Source organism: Chiloscyllium plagiosum, chromosome 1, assembly GCF_004010195.1.
Source record: "Chiloscyllium plagiosum isolate BGI_BamShark_2017 chromosome 1, ASM401019v2, whole genome shotgun sequence".
Classification (NCBI taxonomy): Eukaryota; Metazoa; Chordata; class Chondrichthyes; order Orectolobiformes; family Hemiscylliidae; genus Chiloscyllium; species Chiloscyllium plagiosum.
The window spans coordinates 138,372,047-138,392,250 of record NC_057710.1 but is presented as its reverse complement, the minus strand read 5'-3'; the positions used below and the strand labels follow the sequence as shown (position 1 = coordinate 138,392,250).

Genomic DNA, 20,204 nt, shown 5'->3' with positions numbered 1-20,204 from the left:
AAAAAAATTCATGACCTCTACATTGCATCTGTTTGGGCCATTCGGGAAATTTCTATCTCACTCAGCCCAGTCTGTGCCCTGCATTTCCTTGATTCTTCAGCACTGCTGGTTTCCCATCCCCCTCTCTTCACCACTTGAAGGGAATATTTCAAACACTCTTTCCCCACCTGCTCCATCTAATTAACTTTTCTTTTTCGTTCTCTTCGTTCTTTCAAATTCTTGTTGAGAATCTATCCATTGATTGCTTTCTCTTGTCTCACTATCAAATCCCTTTATTTTGTTTAACAAAACTGAAAACATTGAAACAAAACAAAATTCTGGAGGAACTCAGCCAGTCTGCCAGCATCTCAGAAGAGAGCACCAGTTCATGTTTCAGTCTGATAGGACTCTTCTTCAAATAAGTCAGTTCTAAGGAAGTCAGATTGAACCTGAAACATTAACCATTTACCTTTTCATGGATGCTGCCAAACCAGCTGAGTTACTCCAGAATTTCAATTTTTGCTCCTTCACTTCCTCAGGTGAGGGGAGAGGTTGAGAAGAACAGTCCACCATGGTGACCACACATTAAATCCACATTGTTTGCCTCATTTTGAGTTGCAAACTAGCCATCCAATTAATTGAGCTAATCAATGGCCATGGTTATCGAAAGCATGGTCAAAAAGTGTTAACCCAGCAGCAAAAACCAATAAAGAATACAGTCATATTTGAAAATGGATGTACTGGTCATACTGGAGCTCCATTTTGTGGTTTACAAGATGTATCGGACCAGAATGTCTCATTCACCAGTTTTGCTGGTTTCTCTTGTTGGAAAGCAGCTCATTAATTGACAAAATCAAAATGTTCAAGCAGGGAAGTTCACAGAAAATTCCAGAGCTTCAGGCCTAAGTGTAGTCACCAATGGTGGAGTGGTTAAAATCAGAGATACAGATATCATAAATTGGGTTCGGGCTAGTTGAGGTAGGAAGAGGGAGGCAGAGATTTATAAGCAAGGCTGAGAATTTTAAGGCATTACTTAATTGGGTGCAGAGTAAATCAGTAAGCATAGGGATGAAAGATAATTCTGAGATTTAGGACAGGGGCAACAGATTTATGGATAATTACAGTTTACAGAGGGCAGGTTATGGGAGACCTGCCAGCTTTATTCCTGATGAAGGGCCTTTGCCCGAAACATCGATTTTCCTGCTCCTCGGATGCTGCCTGACCTGCTGTATTTTTCCAGCACCACTCAAATCTAAACCCCATTACATTATTCAAGTCTAGAAGTAACAGAAGCATCAGTGAAGTTTTCAGCAGAAGATGAGCTGAAGCAAGGGCAAAGTCATGCCATATGGAAATTTGTCATGACTGAGATGATCTGTGACCTGTAGCTTATCTCAAAGTCAAGTAAGGCACTAAGATTGTCAACAGTCTGGTTTACTCTCAGACATTTTCTAAAGAGGAAAGAAGTCAAAGCACTGAAACATGGCTTTAGATTTCTGAATATCAAAATGGAATACATTTCTGCACAGTTAAACCGTCTGGTAATTCAGCAACAGTGGAGGAATAAAATGGGGTGGTGGTGACATGGAGATGAATTCTACTATGTTTTTGAATGATGCCAACGAAGGGCAGTTTATAGGTGAGAAAAGGTGAGGGGTCAAGGATCCTTGAGGAACATTAGAAGCTAACTGAAGTAATGTAATTGCAAGTGATATCCTGACTACATTAGATAGATAATAACATCCTGATGAAGGGCTTATGCCCGAAACGTCGATTCTCCTGTTCCTGGGATGCTGCCTGACCTGCTGTGCTTTGCCAGCAACACATTTTCAGCTCTGATCTCCAGTATCTGCAGAGCTCACTTTCTCCTCGAAGATAATAACATCCTACCTAGCTAGGCAACAGTGGACAGATATTGAAGGAGGATAGTGTGGCCAACCATATAAAAAGATGTCATGTGTCATTTTGCTAAGAGTTGCTTCAGTGCTCTAACAGGAGTGAAAATGTGTTTGGAGAGATTCAAATACAGTTTCAGGAAATGTATTTGGAAACTGAGAGCAGGTTCAAGAGCTTAGAGAGGAAACTGAGTTGGGTCAAAGAGTGATTAATTGTAAATAATAGTGGGATCATGTTTTTTTTAAACAGACTTGATAATGGAAGTATTTTTTAGACACAGCAAGGGGAGGGCGCGGGGGAGAGAGAGAGAGAGAGAGAGATAGACTCAGACAGATTGACAGAAACGTCACCTGAGGACAGAACTATTAACAATACTAACACAGGCACCAAAAGGGAAAAGTAGGTAATTAGCAGATCACTGAGAACAGAGTTGAGGGAGCAAGTTCTCTTGGACAAGGTTAGCTCAGGGAGAGCTTGAGAGTTAATAGGAGAGAAACTGAAGAACAATGAATGTTCATAACAAAGAGAGGGTAATCTTCAGGACGTGTTTGGCCACACAAGTGCCGAAAAAGAGGGAGGGATGCGATAGATGTTGCTGATTGGATGCTCTCAATCAAAGTGACAAAGAAGCCCATGAGCTCCTTGCACATATTAGTCAAAGTTGGTGGAAGGGGGAGTGGTGAGGGATTTAAAAGGAAAGTAGGCAGTAGAGATAAGACCAAGTTCTTTCAATCCACAATGATCCCGGGTTGAGAGTAGTTTTGGAAAAGGAAGACAGGATCCAATAGTGCTTTTAGTGGTATAGCTAGATCTGCTGGTGTGAACAAAGCCAGTTACTTGTGATATCCTTTCAAGAAGTCAGCATGAATTAAATAACATTTTTAATTTAGTTCAGGTAGAAAGAAACTTTCAAATAATCTAATTAACTGGTGTTAAAAGTATACCCAATATGAAAGTACATTGATTCAAAGAAGGTAATTACCTTTACAAGTGAAACAATTGATGTGGAAGAATTTGTTCTGCACCCTCAGGGCCTCTCCTTTACATGGTTTTCCACATTTATGGCAAAGGACCGCAACACCTGGCAGCTTTCCCAAGGGATTGTGAATGGCCATGTGCTGTGACACTGAAAACAAAGAAAAACAAATCAGGCAATAGATACTTATAGGTACAATGCTATTAAATGGGAGGGTAATGGGCCCACTTGCTGACTCCATATTTATTACAAATTTCAAAGCACACAAGCATGTACATCCAATTTAATGGATGTACAAACTACTCTAACAAACTAGTCTAACAAACTACTTCACTGTAGGACAGACAGTGGCATGCAGTATCAACAATCATAACACAAGCATTGCAATTATTTCTGCAAGATAAACTAAAGTATACAGATAAGTGTTCCTTTCCACGTACGACATCACACAGATGAAGGCAAGAATGACATCGCTGTTGTTTAATACATGCCCAATATTTCAAAGGTAAGGTACTGCACTTTTCTGAAGAGAAATCTTGGATTTACAGAACTGTCTTTGCAGCTTTCATTTATTTCAAAAGGTATGCATTTTTCTTATTATTTCAGGAGACGTGGGTGATGCTGTCTAGGCCAGAATTTGTTAGCCATCCTAAATGTCAATGAGAATACAGTTATGAACTGCCTTAGTCCTTGGTAATGTAGGCACACTAGCAGAAAGGGAGTTCCAGGATTTTGACCAAGGTAGTGAAGGAATGATGATATAGTTCCAAGTCAGGATAGTATTTGGTGTGGTCAGCAAGTTGCTGATAGCGGTGTAATCATGTATCTACTATCCTTGACCTTCTAAGTGGTAAAGGTCATGTGTTTGGAAGGTGCTGTTGAGGAAGGCTTGATAAGTTATTGAAAAGTATCTTGGACATGGTATATCCTGCTGCCACTGTACATCGGTGCTAAACAGAGTGCATGCACAGGGTACGAACCAAGCGGGATGCTTTGTCCTGGATGGTATTGTGCTTCCAGAGTGTAGTTAGTGCTGCATTCATCAAGTTACGTATTCCAACACAGCCTTGACTTGTGTTTTGTAGATGGTGGACAGGATTTGGAATAATAGGAAGTGAGCTCCAGCTTCTGACTTGCTCAAATAGCCACAGGATTTATTTGGCTGGCACAGTTCAGTTTCTGGTCAACAGTAATGCCCAGGATGTTTATAGTGAGATTTGGCAATGATAAAGCTTTTAAAGTGGATTAGCACAAGGTAGAAAAAAAGGAACGTTTGTTCTCTGGTTTTAGAGGTGAGGCTTTTTCCATTGTCTAAGTGATGAGAGGGGATCATTAATTGTTTCTGTGTGTCTTTTGCTTTCCTAAGCTGTTCTTCTTCTCATTCGCTGAAGGCATGTCAAGATACATCTCTCACAATGCCTCTGATTTCATGTGGCTTTCCTCACTTTTTGTATCATTTACGGTAAACAAGCAAAGATAGCCACTGTATCACGTGATCAGTTACAAAATATTACATAATTCCGATATAACTTCACCCCACTTAGTCAGAGGTCTCAGTACCACCAGTAATGTTGAGGGAGGCCAATTTCAACCCTTTATTGGTCAAAGATGTGTGCCATCCAATCATACCCATAGTGTCAGATTGCATAGAAGAGGCCCTTCAGCACATGGATTCTTTGCAACCTATCCACAATAATCCCACTTTCCAGCACTTGGTCCTTAGCTTTGAATGTTACAGCATTTCAAGTGCTCATCATGTACGATTTGAAGGTTGTTAGGTTTCCTTCCTTTACTACCCTCCCTAGCTGTGCATTCCCACCACCCTCTAGGTGAAAATTTATTCTTCAAATACCCTCTAAATATAGTCAGAGAGATGTACAGCATGGAAACTGACCCTTGGGTCCTACTCGTTCATGCCAACCAGATATCCCAACCTAACATAGACCCATTTGCGAGCACCTGGCCCATATCCCTCCAAACCCTTCCTGTTCAGATACCCATCCAAATGCCTCTTAAATGTTGCAATTGTACCAGCCTCCACCACTTCCTCTGGCAGCTCATTCCATACATATACCACCCTCTTCATGAAAAAGTTGCCCATTAGGTCTCTTTTATATCTTTCCTCCCTCACCCGAAACCTATGCCCTCTAGTTCTGGACTCCCCCAGCCCAGGGAAAAGACCTTGTCTATTTACCCTATCCATGTCCCTCATAAATTTGCATAAGGTCTCTCCTCAGCCTCTGATGCCTAGCCCTAGCCTATTCAACCTCTCCCTCTAGCTCAAATCCTCCAACCCTGGCAACATCCTTGTAAATCTTTTCTGAACCCTTTCAAGTTTCACAACATCCTTCTGATAGGAAGGAGACCAGAATTGTATGCAATATTCCAACAGTGGCCGGACCAACGTCCTATACAGCTGCAACATAACCTCCCAACTCCTATACTCAATACTCTGACTAATAAAGGAGAGCATATCAAACACCTTCTTCACTATCCTATCTACCTATGACTCCACTTTCAAAGAGATATGAAACTGTACTCCAAGGCCTCTTTGTTCAGCAACACTCCCTAGGACTGTACCATTAAGTGTATAAGTCCTGCTAAGATTTGCTTTCCCAAAATGCAATACCTCGCATTTATCTAAATTAAATATCATCTGCCACTCCTCAATCCATTGGCCCATCTGATCAAGATGCCTTTGTAATCTGAGGTAACCCTCTTTGCTGTCCACTACACCTCCAATTTTAGTGTTATCAGATGAAAGGTAATCTATTTAAAATATTAAAATGGGTTTCACTCTCTCTCCACAGATGCTGCACAAACTATCAAGAATTTCCGACGTTTCTCTTTTTAATTTCATTGGCCTGTAATAGATGCACTTGTGTCAGTATGGCAAGTGCAGATAATCTGCCTTTGATAGAATTAAAGCTGCCTCCACACCCTCACTTCAGTTTAACAGCTTAGAGATAATTTTCAACAAATACATGTGACCATTCATATGAACATTAAAAAAAGGAGCAATTCAACCTTTCAAGCCTACTCTCCCATTCAATAAAATCATAGTTAATCTGTTTGTGTTTAAAACTACACATTCCACCGTCTACCCCAGTGACCTACAATTCCCCTCCATCCACCTCCATTTTAAAAAATATTGAATGAACCTTTCTCCACCATATTCTGAGTCAGAGAGTTCTAAACTCACAATAACCCTCTGGGAGTAATGTTTCTTGAAAGGGTGACTCCTAATTTTAAAACAGTGCCATTACTTTCCCCATCCACCTCGCCAGACTATTCAGGACCTAAAACACTTCAATCAAGTTATCCCTCTCTCCTATATACCCCAGTGGAATCAGGGCCAGATTATCCAACCTACCCTCAAAAGATAATCGACTCATTCCAGGAATCAATCTGGTAAACCTCTTCTGAGTCAACTTCAATGCATTTATATCCTTCCCTAAGGAAATCAAAGCTGCACATCGCAATTGAGATGTGGTCTGATGATAGCTTGCACAAATGAAACAGAAAATCCTTATTTTAATAATAACAGGAAGTGGTGGAGAAACTTAGTATGTTTGGCAGCATCTGTGGAGCGAGAAATAGAATTAATGTTCTCCCTTTCAAGTTGGACAAAAAAGTCCAATTATATTGCAGTTGCTGAAATCTGGAAGTGCCTTTATGCTGAGGTCGCTGATTAAACCTATCACATTGTACAATATTAAGTCTAATAAAACCTCTTCGCTAGTCAGTTCCAGAATCTGCTTTTATCTCAAAAGCATTCAATGAACTCCTCATCCAGGCTACTGCTGCCAGTTTATGTGTAGATTAAAGTCACCTTGATTTTTGAAGTATCATTATCACAAGCACAAAATACTTCTGATTGCATATTTTGTCCCACATTATGTTGCTGTTTGGGGGCTTGTACGCCAGTTCCATTGATGACTTATTTTCCCTAATATTCCTCATCCTCATGCAAACATATTCTATATCTTGATTATTGAACAAAGGTCATCTCCAACAATTACACAAATGTCACCTTTACCTAGCTTCCTTGAATGTCATATACCACTCAATATTCATGATCCAATCCTTGTCATCCTGCAGCCACATCTCTATAATGGCTTATAAATCACATTTACTTACATCCAAAGGAATTTTTTAAAAAACAGACTTTAAATCATACAATCAAAACCTTGCCATGATAAATCAGAGGAACACATTGCAGATACACTCCTGTTTTCAGGAAGAAATGCAGCAAAAATCAATTGTTAAAATTCAAACTTAAAGTCCATAATAATGGTCCCCAGAAAACTCAAAGTGCTTCTAACAAGATATTTACTGTCAGGCTGGAACGTATGCGGCAACCATCAGCGCACTCTTAAGAACTCAAAAACCTGCATGAAAAAAATGATGGATTTGTGCTAATTATCATGTTATTAGAATCAAGTTTATCATAGAAATAAAATCATACATGAATGTGTATTTTATGTCAACCAAAATATTGTACTTTGCATGTTATTGGATGAAGATTCCACTCATACATCTGCATCTGTTAACTGGAAAATAGAAAATCTCTTAACATATTCCATTTGAAGCCAGTCACTACTATGTTTTACCAAGTAACTCATTACTTCATTACACCATTCTTCCCTCAGTTCCTTCAAATGATCCTATGTTAGCAGCACTTAACACTAGATTCATCAGTCAACAAAAATGTATAAAACAACCATACATTTTCGTTTTGCTATCTGAACAATTTTACCTGCAAAAGTTATTTTATCTTTTGAGAATGTTTTTATTCTTTTAGTAATTCTACTGCCAACTTAATTACCCATTTTGACGCTGTTCTCCAGATTTTCAGAACCATTCAGTCCATCTTCCTAATGTTTCAGTCTTCTTGACTTACTTTGCCAGTTGACAAACTTCAGCCATATTTGTGGTAACTCTTTCCTTGATTAGCTAGCACATCTTTCTTTCCCATATGGCAAATGCAAACTGGCAAATTAGCTTCCACCAGGCATATTAGTGTCAACTCCAGTTGAGACTGGAACCAAATTCAAATTCCTCAGTTAACAGTGAAGGACCGAGTCATCTTTACAGAGGGCTTCAAGGAACAGTTAGTTGATCAAGCTAATTTTCAGTAAGATGATACACTCCCAGTCTGTGACTTACTACTTCTTAGTGTGGGATTTTGCTTGTAGCAAAAACCAAATTTCTTCAACAGTATTTTTGATAATATTGACATTTAAATTTTTTTTGTATTTTCTTATTAAAAGTCTCTCAATAGCACTGAAAATAACAGCATTTGTGCAAATGGGTACATCCTCTAGCCCGCACTCAGAAGCACATGTCACAATAAATTTATTTAGGAACTCTAACTTAAGCTGACAGCTTCAGAGGCCATGTTTTAAAGTCTCTCTAATTTATACATAACCATAATACTGAATTAGAGTCAACTTATATCATTTTTAATTTTTAATGTAATATTACTAATAATTGTAAGAATTTTCTTTTTGTTCATTATTGTCATTTACATCTATCACTGCTCCTGTGAGACGATCTTTAGCTGGGAAGCCAGCACAGTTCAGTGCATTGCGTTTGCACAGGTGCTGAAATATTGCTTCATGTCTGAGCAACTGGAATGGTGCTCGAGAGTGGAGTTGTCACCTCTATACTGTAGCTTTATTTTTTCCCCAAGTAGCAGCACGAGAACTGCTGATGCAAGAGAAAACAACAGAAGGTGAGTTAAAACAATAAATGTATGATGAGAAGCTGAAGCCCAAGCCACTGCTTTCAAGTATGGGCTGAAATTTCAGCCCTACTTCCAGGAAGATACAAAATAGTGATCTTGCTGCAATAATGTTCACCAAGCTGTACCGCAGCATGTTCAGAGCAGTGTTTGAAGTCAGATGTCGGACTCATTTAAAAGGGACTTTACTCATCATACTTGTACTGACCAGGTCAGAGTTGCCTAGGAATGCTCCAACCAGAATCAGATCATTTGTTCATCCTTATACTGCTCAAAAGATAGCGAGTAATGAGAAAATAGCTAGCGATGGAATTCATGACAGCATTTCTGCAGGTTAATGACCATCTCCAACAGAGAGAATTAAAACATTGCCCCTTGTCATTCAACAGCATTGTTATCCCTGAATCTCCCATTAACAATATCCTGGAGGCTACCATTAACTCAAGATTGAACCAGATTAGCCATAGAAATACTGTGACTACAAGAGCATGTCAGATGCTAGGACTTCTGCAACAAGTAACACGGATCCCGTCTCCCAATCACCTATTCACCATCTAAAAGGCACAAGACAAGACTGGCATAGAATATTCTCCACTTGCCTGGATGAGTGCAGCATCAACAACACCCAAGAACCTTGAACTCCCTAACTGGTATTGCACTTAATACCTTGAACGTTCACTCCCTCCACCACTGAGTCACAGTGGCAACAATGTGTACCATCTATAAGATGCACTGCACTAACTCATCTGATTTCTTTGACAGTACTTGCCAAACCCACAACAGCTACCATCTGGAAGCACAAGGGCAGTAAAGGCATGGTAACACCATTAATTGTAAGTTCCCCTGTGAGCCATAAGTCATCCTGACTTCTAGCCATTTTGCCATTCTTCACTGTTACTGTGTCAGAATTCCCTTCCCATCAGGTGTACCTATACAAATGTCTTCAACGGCTTCAAGAAGGCAGCTCATCACTACTTTCTCCAGTGTATTTCAATATAGGCAATAAATGCTGGTCAAGCCAGCAATATCCACATCGTCGAAGAATAAACAAAAAACTCCAATCTGTACATTCTGATAGCTTCTGATGCAGTCCTGAACTATGTGGATGGGCTTATAAGCATCAAATAGAGGTACTTAGGAGTTGGGAAGTCACGTTGAGGTTGTACAGGATGTTGGTGAGGCCACTTTTGGAGTATTGTGTACAGTTTTGGTTGCCCTGCTATAGGAAAGATATTATTAAATTGGTGGGAGCTCAGAAAGGACTTACCAGGATATTGCTGGAATTGGAGGTTTTCAATTATAAGGAGAGGGTAGATAGGTTGGGACTTTTTTCACTGGAGTGTAGGACGTTGAGGGGTGACCTTTTAAAGGTTTATAAAATCACATGGGAGTATAGATAAAGTGATTGACGAAGGTCTTTTCCCTGGGGGGGGGTTCAAAATTAGGGGAATAATTTTAAGGTGATAGGAGACAGATTTAAAAGGGAGGGGTAACTTTTTTCTCACAGAGGATGGTTTATACATGGAATGAACTGCCAGAGGAAGTGGTAGATGCATATACAGTTACGATATTTAAAAGACATTTGTATAGGTACGTGAATAAGAATTTTATTTAGAAGGATATGGACCAAACGCAGGTAAATGGGACTAGTTTAGTTTGGGAAACTTGGTCGTCATGGATTAGTTGGACTGAAGGGTCTGTTCCATGCTGTATGATTGTATGAGTCTAAGTGGTTATCTTCCACAAGCTCAAAAAGTGACTCGCAGCAGTTTATTAAGTTTCAGCAAAGTCGGAGTCTTCCTAAGGATTTCACAGAATTCACAAGTTTCCCCTCACACCTCCGACAGAATTCAAGTAACTCCTATCAATGAGATAAGTTCCAGTAAAAACAGGTTCTTCTCCAAATAGAGAACTCATTTCAGAAAGCAAGACAATAAACTGATAAGATTTAAGGTAATTTTCATCTACATCACAAGTTACCAGGAGGCATGGGTAACCCTTCCAATGTAGAAGGCATCTGATTTTTGTCCCACTGGAGTTCAGACTATTGCCCAGACAAGAAATGTGAAAGTTATCCCAGTAAATACATGTCAGTAATAAAAAGTCAAGGGTAAAACGGGGGTTTTAGTGCCCAGTGTGAGACAATGAATGAACATTCAGAACTATTTCGCCTTGAATCATCCTAAGCATCACGAAATCTTATCTAAAACAGTACTACCAGGCAAGAAATCGCTCACTGAATAATTGCTACTTATTATTAAATGACAGGTTAGGACAAATTTAAGCTGCAAATTGAACTACAGTGAGATGGAAATCTGAAAAGATACTTGATGCCTGGTTTCCACTTGCTGATTCTAATGGATGAAAAGTCATGTTCAGGTGATCGCTGGAAACCAAACTCGCATCATGGATCATATTCCATTTGCATCAGACATGATTTACTGAAGAACGAGTATGTACTTCTATGCTACCTAAACGTGCAAAATCTAGGCTGGAAAAATGTATTCATGCATAGCCTGTGTCCTCGAGGAACCCAGCAGTGTGATGAAATGGATTTGTTCCCTAAGTAGTGTTATTTTGAAACTTGTATTCTTGTATTGTAAAGAGTTAATTTCCAAAGCGAGCTCAATATTTTGCCCTAACTTTAATTTCTAGATGTTTTCCCATGAATTACACTTAATGATTAATTAGTATTATCAATAAAGGATTTTTGCTCTAATATCTCAATTCATCCTTAATGGCTGCCACTTACATTAGCACCAAGTTTAATGGCTATTCATTGTCAACTCAATGTGCCACAATGGTGTTGGCCCAATAAGAAGTATAACACAAAAAGACTGCAGTAGAGGAGGATCAAAAGTAATTGTACTAGATGCGAAGAGAAAACCATGAAGACTCTAAGTACTGTCATAATTAGGATGATAAATTAGAACTTTGTTTCAAACAGATTGGAATTAATTTTGTGCCCACTGACGATGAATGAGTGATTTGAAATATGACCAGGTGCAAAACTGACCTAAAGTAGCGTGAGAAAGTGGTGTTGACTAACTGCTGCCACAAGCTGTAAAAATCATTAAAAAATAAACTCTTTCTACTGTTATGGGCCATTCAAAATGTCTATAAGAAGTCTGTTTTCAACCAAAAATGTGTGATGGCATTTTTATGTGAGAAAGACATTAACTTGATAATCATTGATTCAATCCTTAAAAACTTTGAAATCTTGAATGTTACAACTGAAAACACAGCACTATTTACTAACATTGACTAATATTATTGACTGTGGCCAAAAATTCTCATACTGTAGGCTTGTTCTTTCCTGTGAAGTCAATGCATGACCATAAGAAAAGGCGATCAAGACAATGTGTTTATCAGTGCACTGCATTAAAAAAAAAGAACATTCAACATCTCAGTCTATGTTACAATGACTAACCTGATGTTTTAGGGAAGTATTAAACCACATTGAAACAAATAAAACATAAACAGCAATTTACAAAGTTTTCAAAAGTACATTTATAAACATAAGAAAATATAAAGCAGGAGTGGAAGTAGGTCAATCAGACCCTTTAGCCTGCTCCTCTATTTAATCAGTTCATGACTGAGTTGATTGTGGCCTCAACTCCATTTTTTGCCTGACAATCAAACTTGGCCTTCAATACAGTCAATGATGCAGTCTGCACTGTTCAAAGAGACCAAATCCCAAAGATTAATGACCCTCAGAAAAGAAATTCCTCATCTCCGTCAAAATGGATGCACCCTTTATTTTTGAAGTTAAAAATCACAACAGCAGGTTATAGTCCAACAGGTTTAATTGGATGCACTAGCTTTCGGAGCATTGCTCCTTCATCAGGTGGTTGTGATGAAGGAGTGGCCCTCCAAAAGCTAGTGCTTCCAATTAAACCTGTTGAACTATAACCTGGTGTTGTGTGATTTTTAACTTTGTACACCCCAGTCCAACACTGGCATCTCCAAATCATGTTTACTTTTGAACTAAGACTTCTAATTCTGTATTTCCTGCAGGGGGAAAATCCTCTTCAATTCAAACTCCTTCTGAATCTTACATGCTTCACTAAGATTGTGTCTCATTTTTGTAAGCTGCAGTGAATGCAAACCCAGCTGTCTACTCTTTCGTCAAAATCCTTTTATCCTAGGATCATCTAGCAAACCTTTTCTGAACTACTTCCAGTACAAATATGTTTAAGAAGAAATAAAGGAATTGCTTGCTCAATAAAAACAAAATAAAACATCTGCATTCTGATATGACTGAGGTTGGAGGATTGTGCTATTGCTCTATTCTCACCACTCACAGGTCATAACATTGGAATAACTTACTTCTGCCAGTCACCAGGATGAATAATTCAGTATCTTATTGAAATAAGGTTTCACAAAGCTGGTTAACAGACTCAGATATAAAAGTATAAATGCTTATCCCTGTAAATATCCCCAAATTACACGTGGAAATATAGAGACACTTTGGGAAAATTTTGAAAACATAAATCTCTCTGTAGAGGTTGGCTTTCTGGAAGCAAAAACTATAGTCTATGGGTTATTCTTGAAGGCAAAAGGATAAAATAAAATGTTCCAGAATCTGTTGCTCTGATGATCTGTTACATGTGGTCATCACTTATCTCACAGTTATTTCTGAAATCGTGCAAACCCAGCTTGCTCAAGGAATGCAACTAAAAGATGTTCATGCTATTACTCTTTCAAACGAAAGAATGGGTTTCGCTCTTAACTCAACAAGAGCGTTTTACTTTCAGAAATGGGAGACATTAGCTGGATAACATGTCAGCAGACATTCCTCCATTCCAGCGTGTGCTTAGCAAGCTTTCTTCCAACTTAGCCAGATAGAAAAAAAAGCAAGAACTTCTCCAAGCCAGTCTCTGTTCAAAAGCAGCTCAAGCAGGAGTTTACAGAAAACCAGTTATCATGAATCATGTGATTTATAAAAAGCAGTGTTAAAAAAATTTCCAGTGCTCACAATGAACTTTCAAAGACCTCTCAAAGAAGCCATTCCAGACAAGTCCACAAATTTGAAATAAATCCATTCTCAATAATCCTTAAAAACCTAAATCCATCAAGCAATATTCTATATAAAGTGCTTGTGTTATAACACGCTGCAACACTTACCTTTGCACTGGGAGAAGAGCTCAGTGCACTGACATCAATTTGAACCTGGGGTTGGTAGCTGGCACCAACTCTTCCCACTGGCATGATGCTCCTGATATCAATGTGTATCCAATGAATACTCAGTCATTAACCATTCATCAACCATTCACTATTTTTCTAGCCATTTGCTCTTGAGCTCCCAGTTCTCCCACCCACATGATACCGAATGCCAGGAAAAAAAACCTTAAAATACAAAACCAATGTAGAATGCTGGAGAAACTCCACAAGTATGGCAGCATATGTGGAAAGAGAAAATGTTGAGTCTGGTATGACTGTTTTTCAGAAATCTGAAGAATAATTATATGAGGTGCAAAACATTAAGTGTTTCATTCTTCACAGATGCTACCAGACAGTAGAGTTCCCCAACACAGTTTCAGATTTCCAGCATCCACAGAGTCTGTATTGCCTTTACCAAAGGTTAAAACTGTCTCACAGAACTTGACCATATCTTATCGAGGACCAAAGCAGATTATCTTTCAAGGTCATAATTTGTGATTTGTAACATTACATCTGAACCAGGTGTTACATTCTCACAGCAAATTTTAATCAATGATTCATCTAACATATAACACGAGAATCAGATATGTTCAGCCCTTTTCCAAAATGTTAATTACCAGAATTACAAATCATTATAACAGCTTTTGTTGTATTAATCAAACAAATAGGATAAAACAAATGCAAATTAGACACAGATACACAAACCAGGTTATTCAGTAAAGCAAGCTCTTTCTTTCTCACAAAAACACTGCAGTAATAATGTAGAAAGCATATTTACTGAACAGTAATCTACCAGTTTCTTCAGGCATTGCAGCAGTTGACTTCAAATCAGTCACAGTCAGCTCCATACATGTACAGATCCATTAATGAGCCTACAATCCATCCAGACATCTGACCCCCTATTCCAATGCCCACCAAATGACAGCAGGGGCTTTGCTGCAGCTGAGAAGTGAAAAGCTGTTATTGGATATTCCTCCAGATAGTTTAAGAATGACAGTTATGTATCATATGACTGCAGAAGCTCCGTGAGACAAACAGACTGTTATTGCAGCTTGTTACTTAATATTATAAATAGAAATTGCTCCCCCATCTTGTTCCCAGATGAATACGGACATCTTCAGGGCATCATACCGAACAGCACATTTTTAGCTTAAAGCAATCACAGGCTGGTAGTGGGCACAGGAAATGTATTCAGTACATGCAAAATTAGGAGGCAGATTAGGCAATGGCTGGATATTCATTTTTTTTAAATCAACACTCGTGTGCAATTCCAGATATTCCAAACCACTCATACAGTCCAGCTCAGTATGCACATGAAATAGATGAATAGCGCTGTGCAACTACTTGGAAAATCAGGAAGATCAGTTCCAAACATTTTGGCATGGGCAGGATTCCACTCTCCAGCTTATCCCAGAATACTGGAACATGGTTTGACATTCCTCTAAACATTTGTATCTATATCTATGTGTGTAATTTCTATTGGAAGAATTCCTCATTGGGAAAGACAATTTCAGATGTGATACTGAGCCAAACAACCTTAAACATTGGTGTTCCTGCACAACACAGGAATCAGGTGTCAGGGTTTAATTCCAAGTTGTGCTCCCACCTCAATCTCTTGTGTGCAGGGTAATGCTATTTTCTAGTCCCTGAGGTCTTAACTGATTTGCAGGTGGGTCTAGCAGCACAGCTGCAGCTGTAACACTGTATTCTTTGTTCTGTTCTATTAGCCAGTATGGTATGATCTACCTGGTGTGCATGCAGAACAAAACTTTTCACTGTACCTTGGTAAATGTGATAATAATGATTCAAATCAAATCAAAAGCTACCCCAGTACTAGAGGTGGAATCATTCTGGAGAGAGTCTGTTGAAAGTACAATCTCTGCCACACTTTTTATTTAGCATCAATGTTAGTGGATATCAAGGCTGCTTAAAAGTGTTACCTGCAGCTTAGAATGGAAGGATGAACGTTTATCTCTCGGTGTGCATTATTAAGGTGTGCCCTTAAAAGGCAGACCAGCATCAGTAAGGCCTCATGAATTTATCAAACCAACACAGACTCTTTGAAACAGTTACTCAGCTATTAGCTTCTGAAGCAAACAACCTCATAAGAACCATAGAGATGGTCTAACTTGTTTTTTGTTCCCTGAAGGGTCTGTACTCTCATGTGCACCTGCATAAGCACCTAGCTCCATACAGAAACATGGAATTAAGAAACTTCCATTAAACCCACCCAATTGTACTCCAGTTATGAAAATACTGACATTGCACACTATACCAATGGAAGCAAGTACCTTTTGGAGGTGTGTTTTTCAAATAGCTTGCCACAACAAGACCCATTCTGTGATGGCCTGTACATAAGAGTGAGGCAATCAATCTTTTGCATGATGCACTGATTACTTGCCAGAAACTCTCAGATCAGTGGACCCTCTTGTCCAAGCAGTCTTGTCTAGATAATACTGTACTTTTCATGAAGGTACTGACCTGTGCATTTTGTGCACTCCAATTGCAGAATGTCAGAGTCAGCCAGCTGAACCAAGGCATACCATCCACAAAGCTACGGAGGGGGTCTTTAATACAATCCCAATAAGGTGATCATCCCTTCCTTATTTCTCAGCTCAACCCAAATAACTTCCCTGGATGTACTTCCGGAAAAAGCCTCCCTCAGTACAGCTGTAATGCTATCCTTTATCAAACATTTGGCAGGTATGGTTTCCCTTCATGCATCAATCATGACTCCGCTTGTTTAGATACCTATTTCTGAATGCTGTGATTGCATCCTTTGTAATAGATTTTAACATTTTTCCACTGACAAATGCGGTGTTCCTCCTTTTTGAATAAGTGTTACCCTGTCAGATTTCCAATCTTCTGACTTTTTCAGAATCTAGGGATTCTTATATGATCACTAACAGTGCCACCTCTATTTCTGTAACTATTTCCTATAATATCCTAGAATGTATCCCATCTGGTCCAGGCCACTTATCAGTCTTCAGCCCCATTAGTTTCCCTAATACATTTTCCTCTAGCAACAATTAATGTCTTTATTTATCCCCCTGCCTTTTATCCCCTGACTGCTTCAAATTTTAGACAAGCATTTTAGTTCAAAATTTTTACTCAATTCACTTCTCACCATTTGCTATGATAGGATTCAAACTCATCACTGCAGAATATTAAACTGGCTTTCTGACTTACTGTCCAGTTATATTACCACTATATAAACACCTCCCCTGAGTATTTCAAATGTGAGTACAATGGAAGAGATGCCTACCACCCTGTCATGGGGAACACATGCACAAAACGTGGGAGCAAAGCTAATTTACTGTCAGCAATTCTACACTCCCGGGACATGCACAAAACAATCCACAGCCCCATAGCCAAACACTTTAACACCCTCTCCCACTCAACCAAGGACATGCAGGCCCAGAGCTGCCTCCATCATCAAACCCTTACCACCTGACACCTGGAGGAAGAACACCTCATCTTCCACCTTGGAATCCTCCAACCACATGGGAGCAATGTGGATTTCACCAGTTTCCCTCACCCTACCTTATCCCAGATCCAACCTTTCAACTTGGCACCACCCTCTTGACCTGACCTACCTGCCCATCTTCCTTCCCACCTATCCAATCCACCGTCCACTCCGATCGAGCACCATCATCACCAACGTCAGCTACGTGTTGCATTCCCAGCAACTCTCCCCCACTCCCACACCCCTCCCATGTATCTCTCAGCCCCCTTGGGCCACCTCCTCATTCCCAACGAAGAGCTTAAGCTCAAAACGTCAATTTTCCTGCTCCTCGGATGCTGCCTGACCGGCTGTGCTTTTCTAGCGCCACACTCTTCGAAAGCAATTCTTGTCACTGAGGAATAACTTCGCAATCTTTCAGTGCTTTTTACTTTTGGACTTATTTGTCCTTGTTTTACAAGGCAGTGCAATGCAGTGTCATTGATGTGTAAATTTTAAAGAAAGCAAACTCGAATAATGTTTCTGAAACAGAGGAGGCTTGGATTTCAAAAGATTTAGGATTTGTTGTAAAAATGCCATTGATAACTGACAAGATATCAAGTTCATACTAGACTTTGTATTCGAGGCTAAGTGCATGCAATCATTCACATAATGCAGCTTACAGACCTGGATCTTCCACCAGGTTTCAGAGGGTTTGTAACTGGCTCAGTCTGCAGCAAAGTTGCAGGAGAACTCCCTCACCGCCCAGCTCCATCCCAATTCTCTCTCTATCCTTCCCCAATGCCAAGACACCATGGACCTTTCCCCTTCAGGCCAGAATTCAACTTTTCCTCCGACTCGTCAGCTTTCTAGTCCTCTTTTTACTTCAAAATATTAAATTTTGCTTTGCTTCTTGAGAAAATATCGACAGGATGAAACTAATTTATAATCCTCATTCTCTGAGTATTGCTTTTAAATTAATGGGCAAATTGTTGACCTGAACGTGTTCACCAGCGAAGAAACAGACAAAGAAAGCACATGGTGAGGTCAGTGCAGGAGAGAGAGAGACAGAGAGAGAAAGAAACTGACAGACCAGTGAACCTGCACAGTCACTGCTTTTGCTGGTTGAATTCATGTATCGCTGGACATCCGAGTGCGTCTGGGAAAATTAGCAAACAGTGACATTCACAACTGATCTTGGAGGAACTGTTGGGCGAAGCTCACAGCACAGAATAAGATAAATTAATTGTTGTTTTAAGTGTGGCCTACAGGGAATCTGCAGTAGTGAGTAGAGTGGGTTCTTTCTTGGTTATACGTTTTTTGAGATATGTCTCTTGATTAAACGTAAAATATAAGCCATAACTATTAATTTAACCTTAGACAGTTTTTTGTAGAGGAATAAGACGGTGTTATTTTCTGGGTCTGTAGATTGTGAAGGAGCAAAAATGGCCTTTAGTAGAGTGATTTGTGCTTCTTGTCAGATGAGAGAATTTAAAGAGAGTTTAAGGGTTGCTGCGGATTATATCTACAATAAATGCTGTTGGTTGCGAATCTTATTAGATCGAAAGGATCAGTTGGAGAGAGAGTTAGAAGCAATGAGAAATTTACAACAGCAACAGTATGTGATGGATGGCAGTTATAGGAATGGGGGTGGGGGAGAAGCTCAGATACAGTCACATAGATGGGTTAACTCCAGGAAAGGTAAGAGAGGTAGTTAGGTAGTGCAGGAGTCTTCTGTAGCTATAGCCATTTCAAATAAGTATACTGTTTTGGAAAATGTAGGGGGTGATGGATTCTCAGGGGAATGTAGCACGAACAGCCAAGTTTCTGGTATTGAGACTGGCTCTGGGGTATGTCGGCTTCCAAGAGATCAATTGTGTTAGGGGACTCTCTAGTCCGAGGTACAGTCAGACGTTTCTGTGGCCAGCAGCGAAAAATCTGTGGCCAGCAGCGAAAAATCAGAATGGTGTGTTGCTTCCCTGGTGCCAGGATCAAGGATGTCACAGAGAGGGTGCAGAATGTGCTCAAGGGGGAGAGGGGCCAGCAAGAGGTCATTGTCCACATTGGAACCAATGACATTCTCAGGTTTATCCAAGACTATACAGCTGCTGTGGTCAGAACATCAGATCAGAAGTTAGGAAGCCTGCAGCTAGTAAAACTTTTCTCCTGTCTTAGATTCACTACAGTGTAGAAACAGGCCCTTCGACCCATGTCCACACCGACCCTCCGAAGAGCAACCCACCCAGACCGATTCCCCTACATTCACCCCTAACTAATGCACCTAACACTACAGACGTAGGAAGGGAAAAGGTTGAGATTCTGAAGGGTGATGACAGAGAGTTAGCAGGAATTTAAAAAGGAGGTCCTCGAGAGTAGTAATATCTGGATTACTCCCGGTGCTACGAGCTAGTGAGGGCAGGAATAGGAGGATAGAGCAGATGAATGCATGGCTGAGAAGCTGGTGTATGGATGAAGGATTCACATTTTTCAATCATTGGAATCTCTTTGAGGGTAGAAATGACCTGCACAAGAAGGATGGATTGCAACTAAATTGGAAGGGGACTAGTATACTGGCAGGGAGATTTGGTAGAGCTGCTCGGGAGGATTTAAACTAGTAAGGGAGGGGGGCAGGTGGGAGATAGTGAGGAAAGAGATCAATCTGAGAGAACATGGGACTGGGATATCATAGCAATTACAGAAACATGGCTCAGGGATGGGCAGGACTGGCAACTTAATGTTCCAGGATACAAATGCTGCAGGAAGGATAGAAAGGGAGGCAAGAGAGGAGGGGGAGTGGCATTTTTGATAAACGATAGCATTACATATGTGCTGAGGGAGGATATTCCTGGAAATACATCCAGGGAAGTTAGTTTAGTGGAACTGAGAAATAAGAAAGTGATGATCACCTTATTGGGATTGCATTATACACTCCCTAATAGTCAGAGGGAAATTGAGAAACAAACTTGTAAGGTGATCTCAGCTATCTGTAAGAATAATAGGAT

The 20,204-nt window shown here is 39.8% G+C and overlaps 1 protein-coding gene across 5 annotated transcripts in view; it reads right to left on the bottom strand.

Moving 5' to 3' along the window:
- ablim2 (actin binding LIM protein family, member 2) overlaps positions 1-20,204 on the bottom strand; it is a 408,138-nt gene that overhangs the window by 315,284 nt on the left and 72,650 nt on the right. Inside the window, exons 1-2 of one of the 5 annotated variants that reach the window (XM_043698331.1) lie at positions 14,554-14,648; positions 2,858-3,001 (exon numbers count right to left, since the gene is read on the bottom strand). In XM_043698331.1, the coding sequence (XP_043554266.1) occupies positions 2,858-3,001; positions 14,554-14,608 (199 nt within the window). In that variant the 5' untranslated portion in view covers positions 14,609-14,648. Of the gene's footprint in view, positions 1-2,857; positions 3,002-14,538; positions 14,649-20,204 lie in introns of those variants that run through there. The other 4 variants (XM_043698357.1, XM_043698349.1, XM_043698323.1 and 1 more) reach the window with 4 other exon arrangements.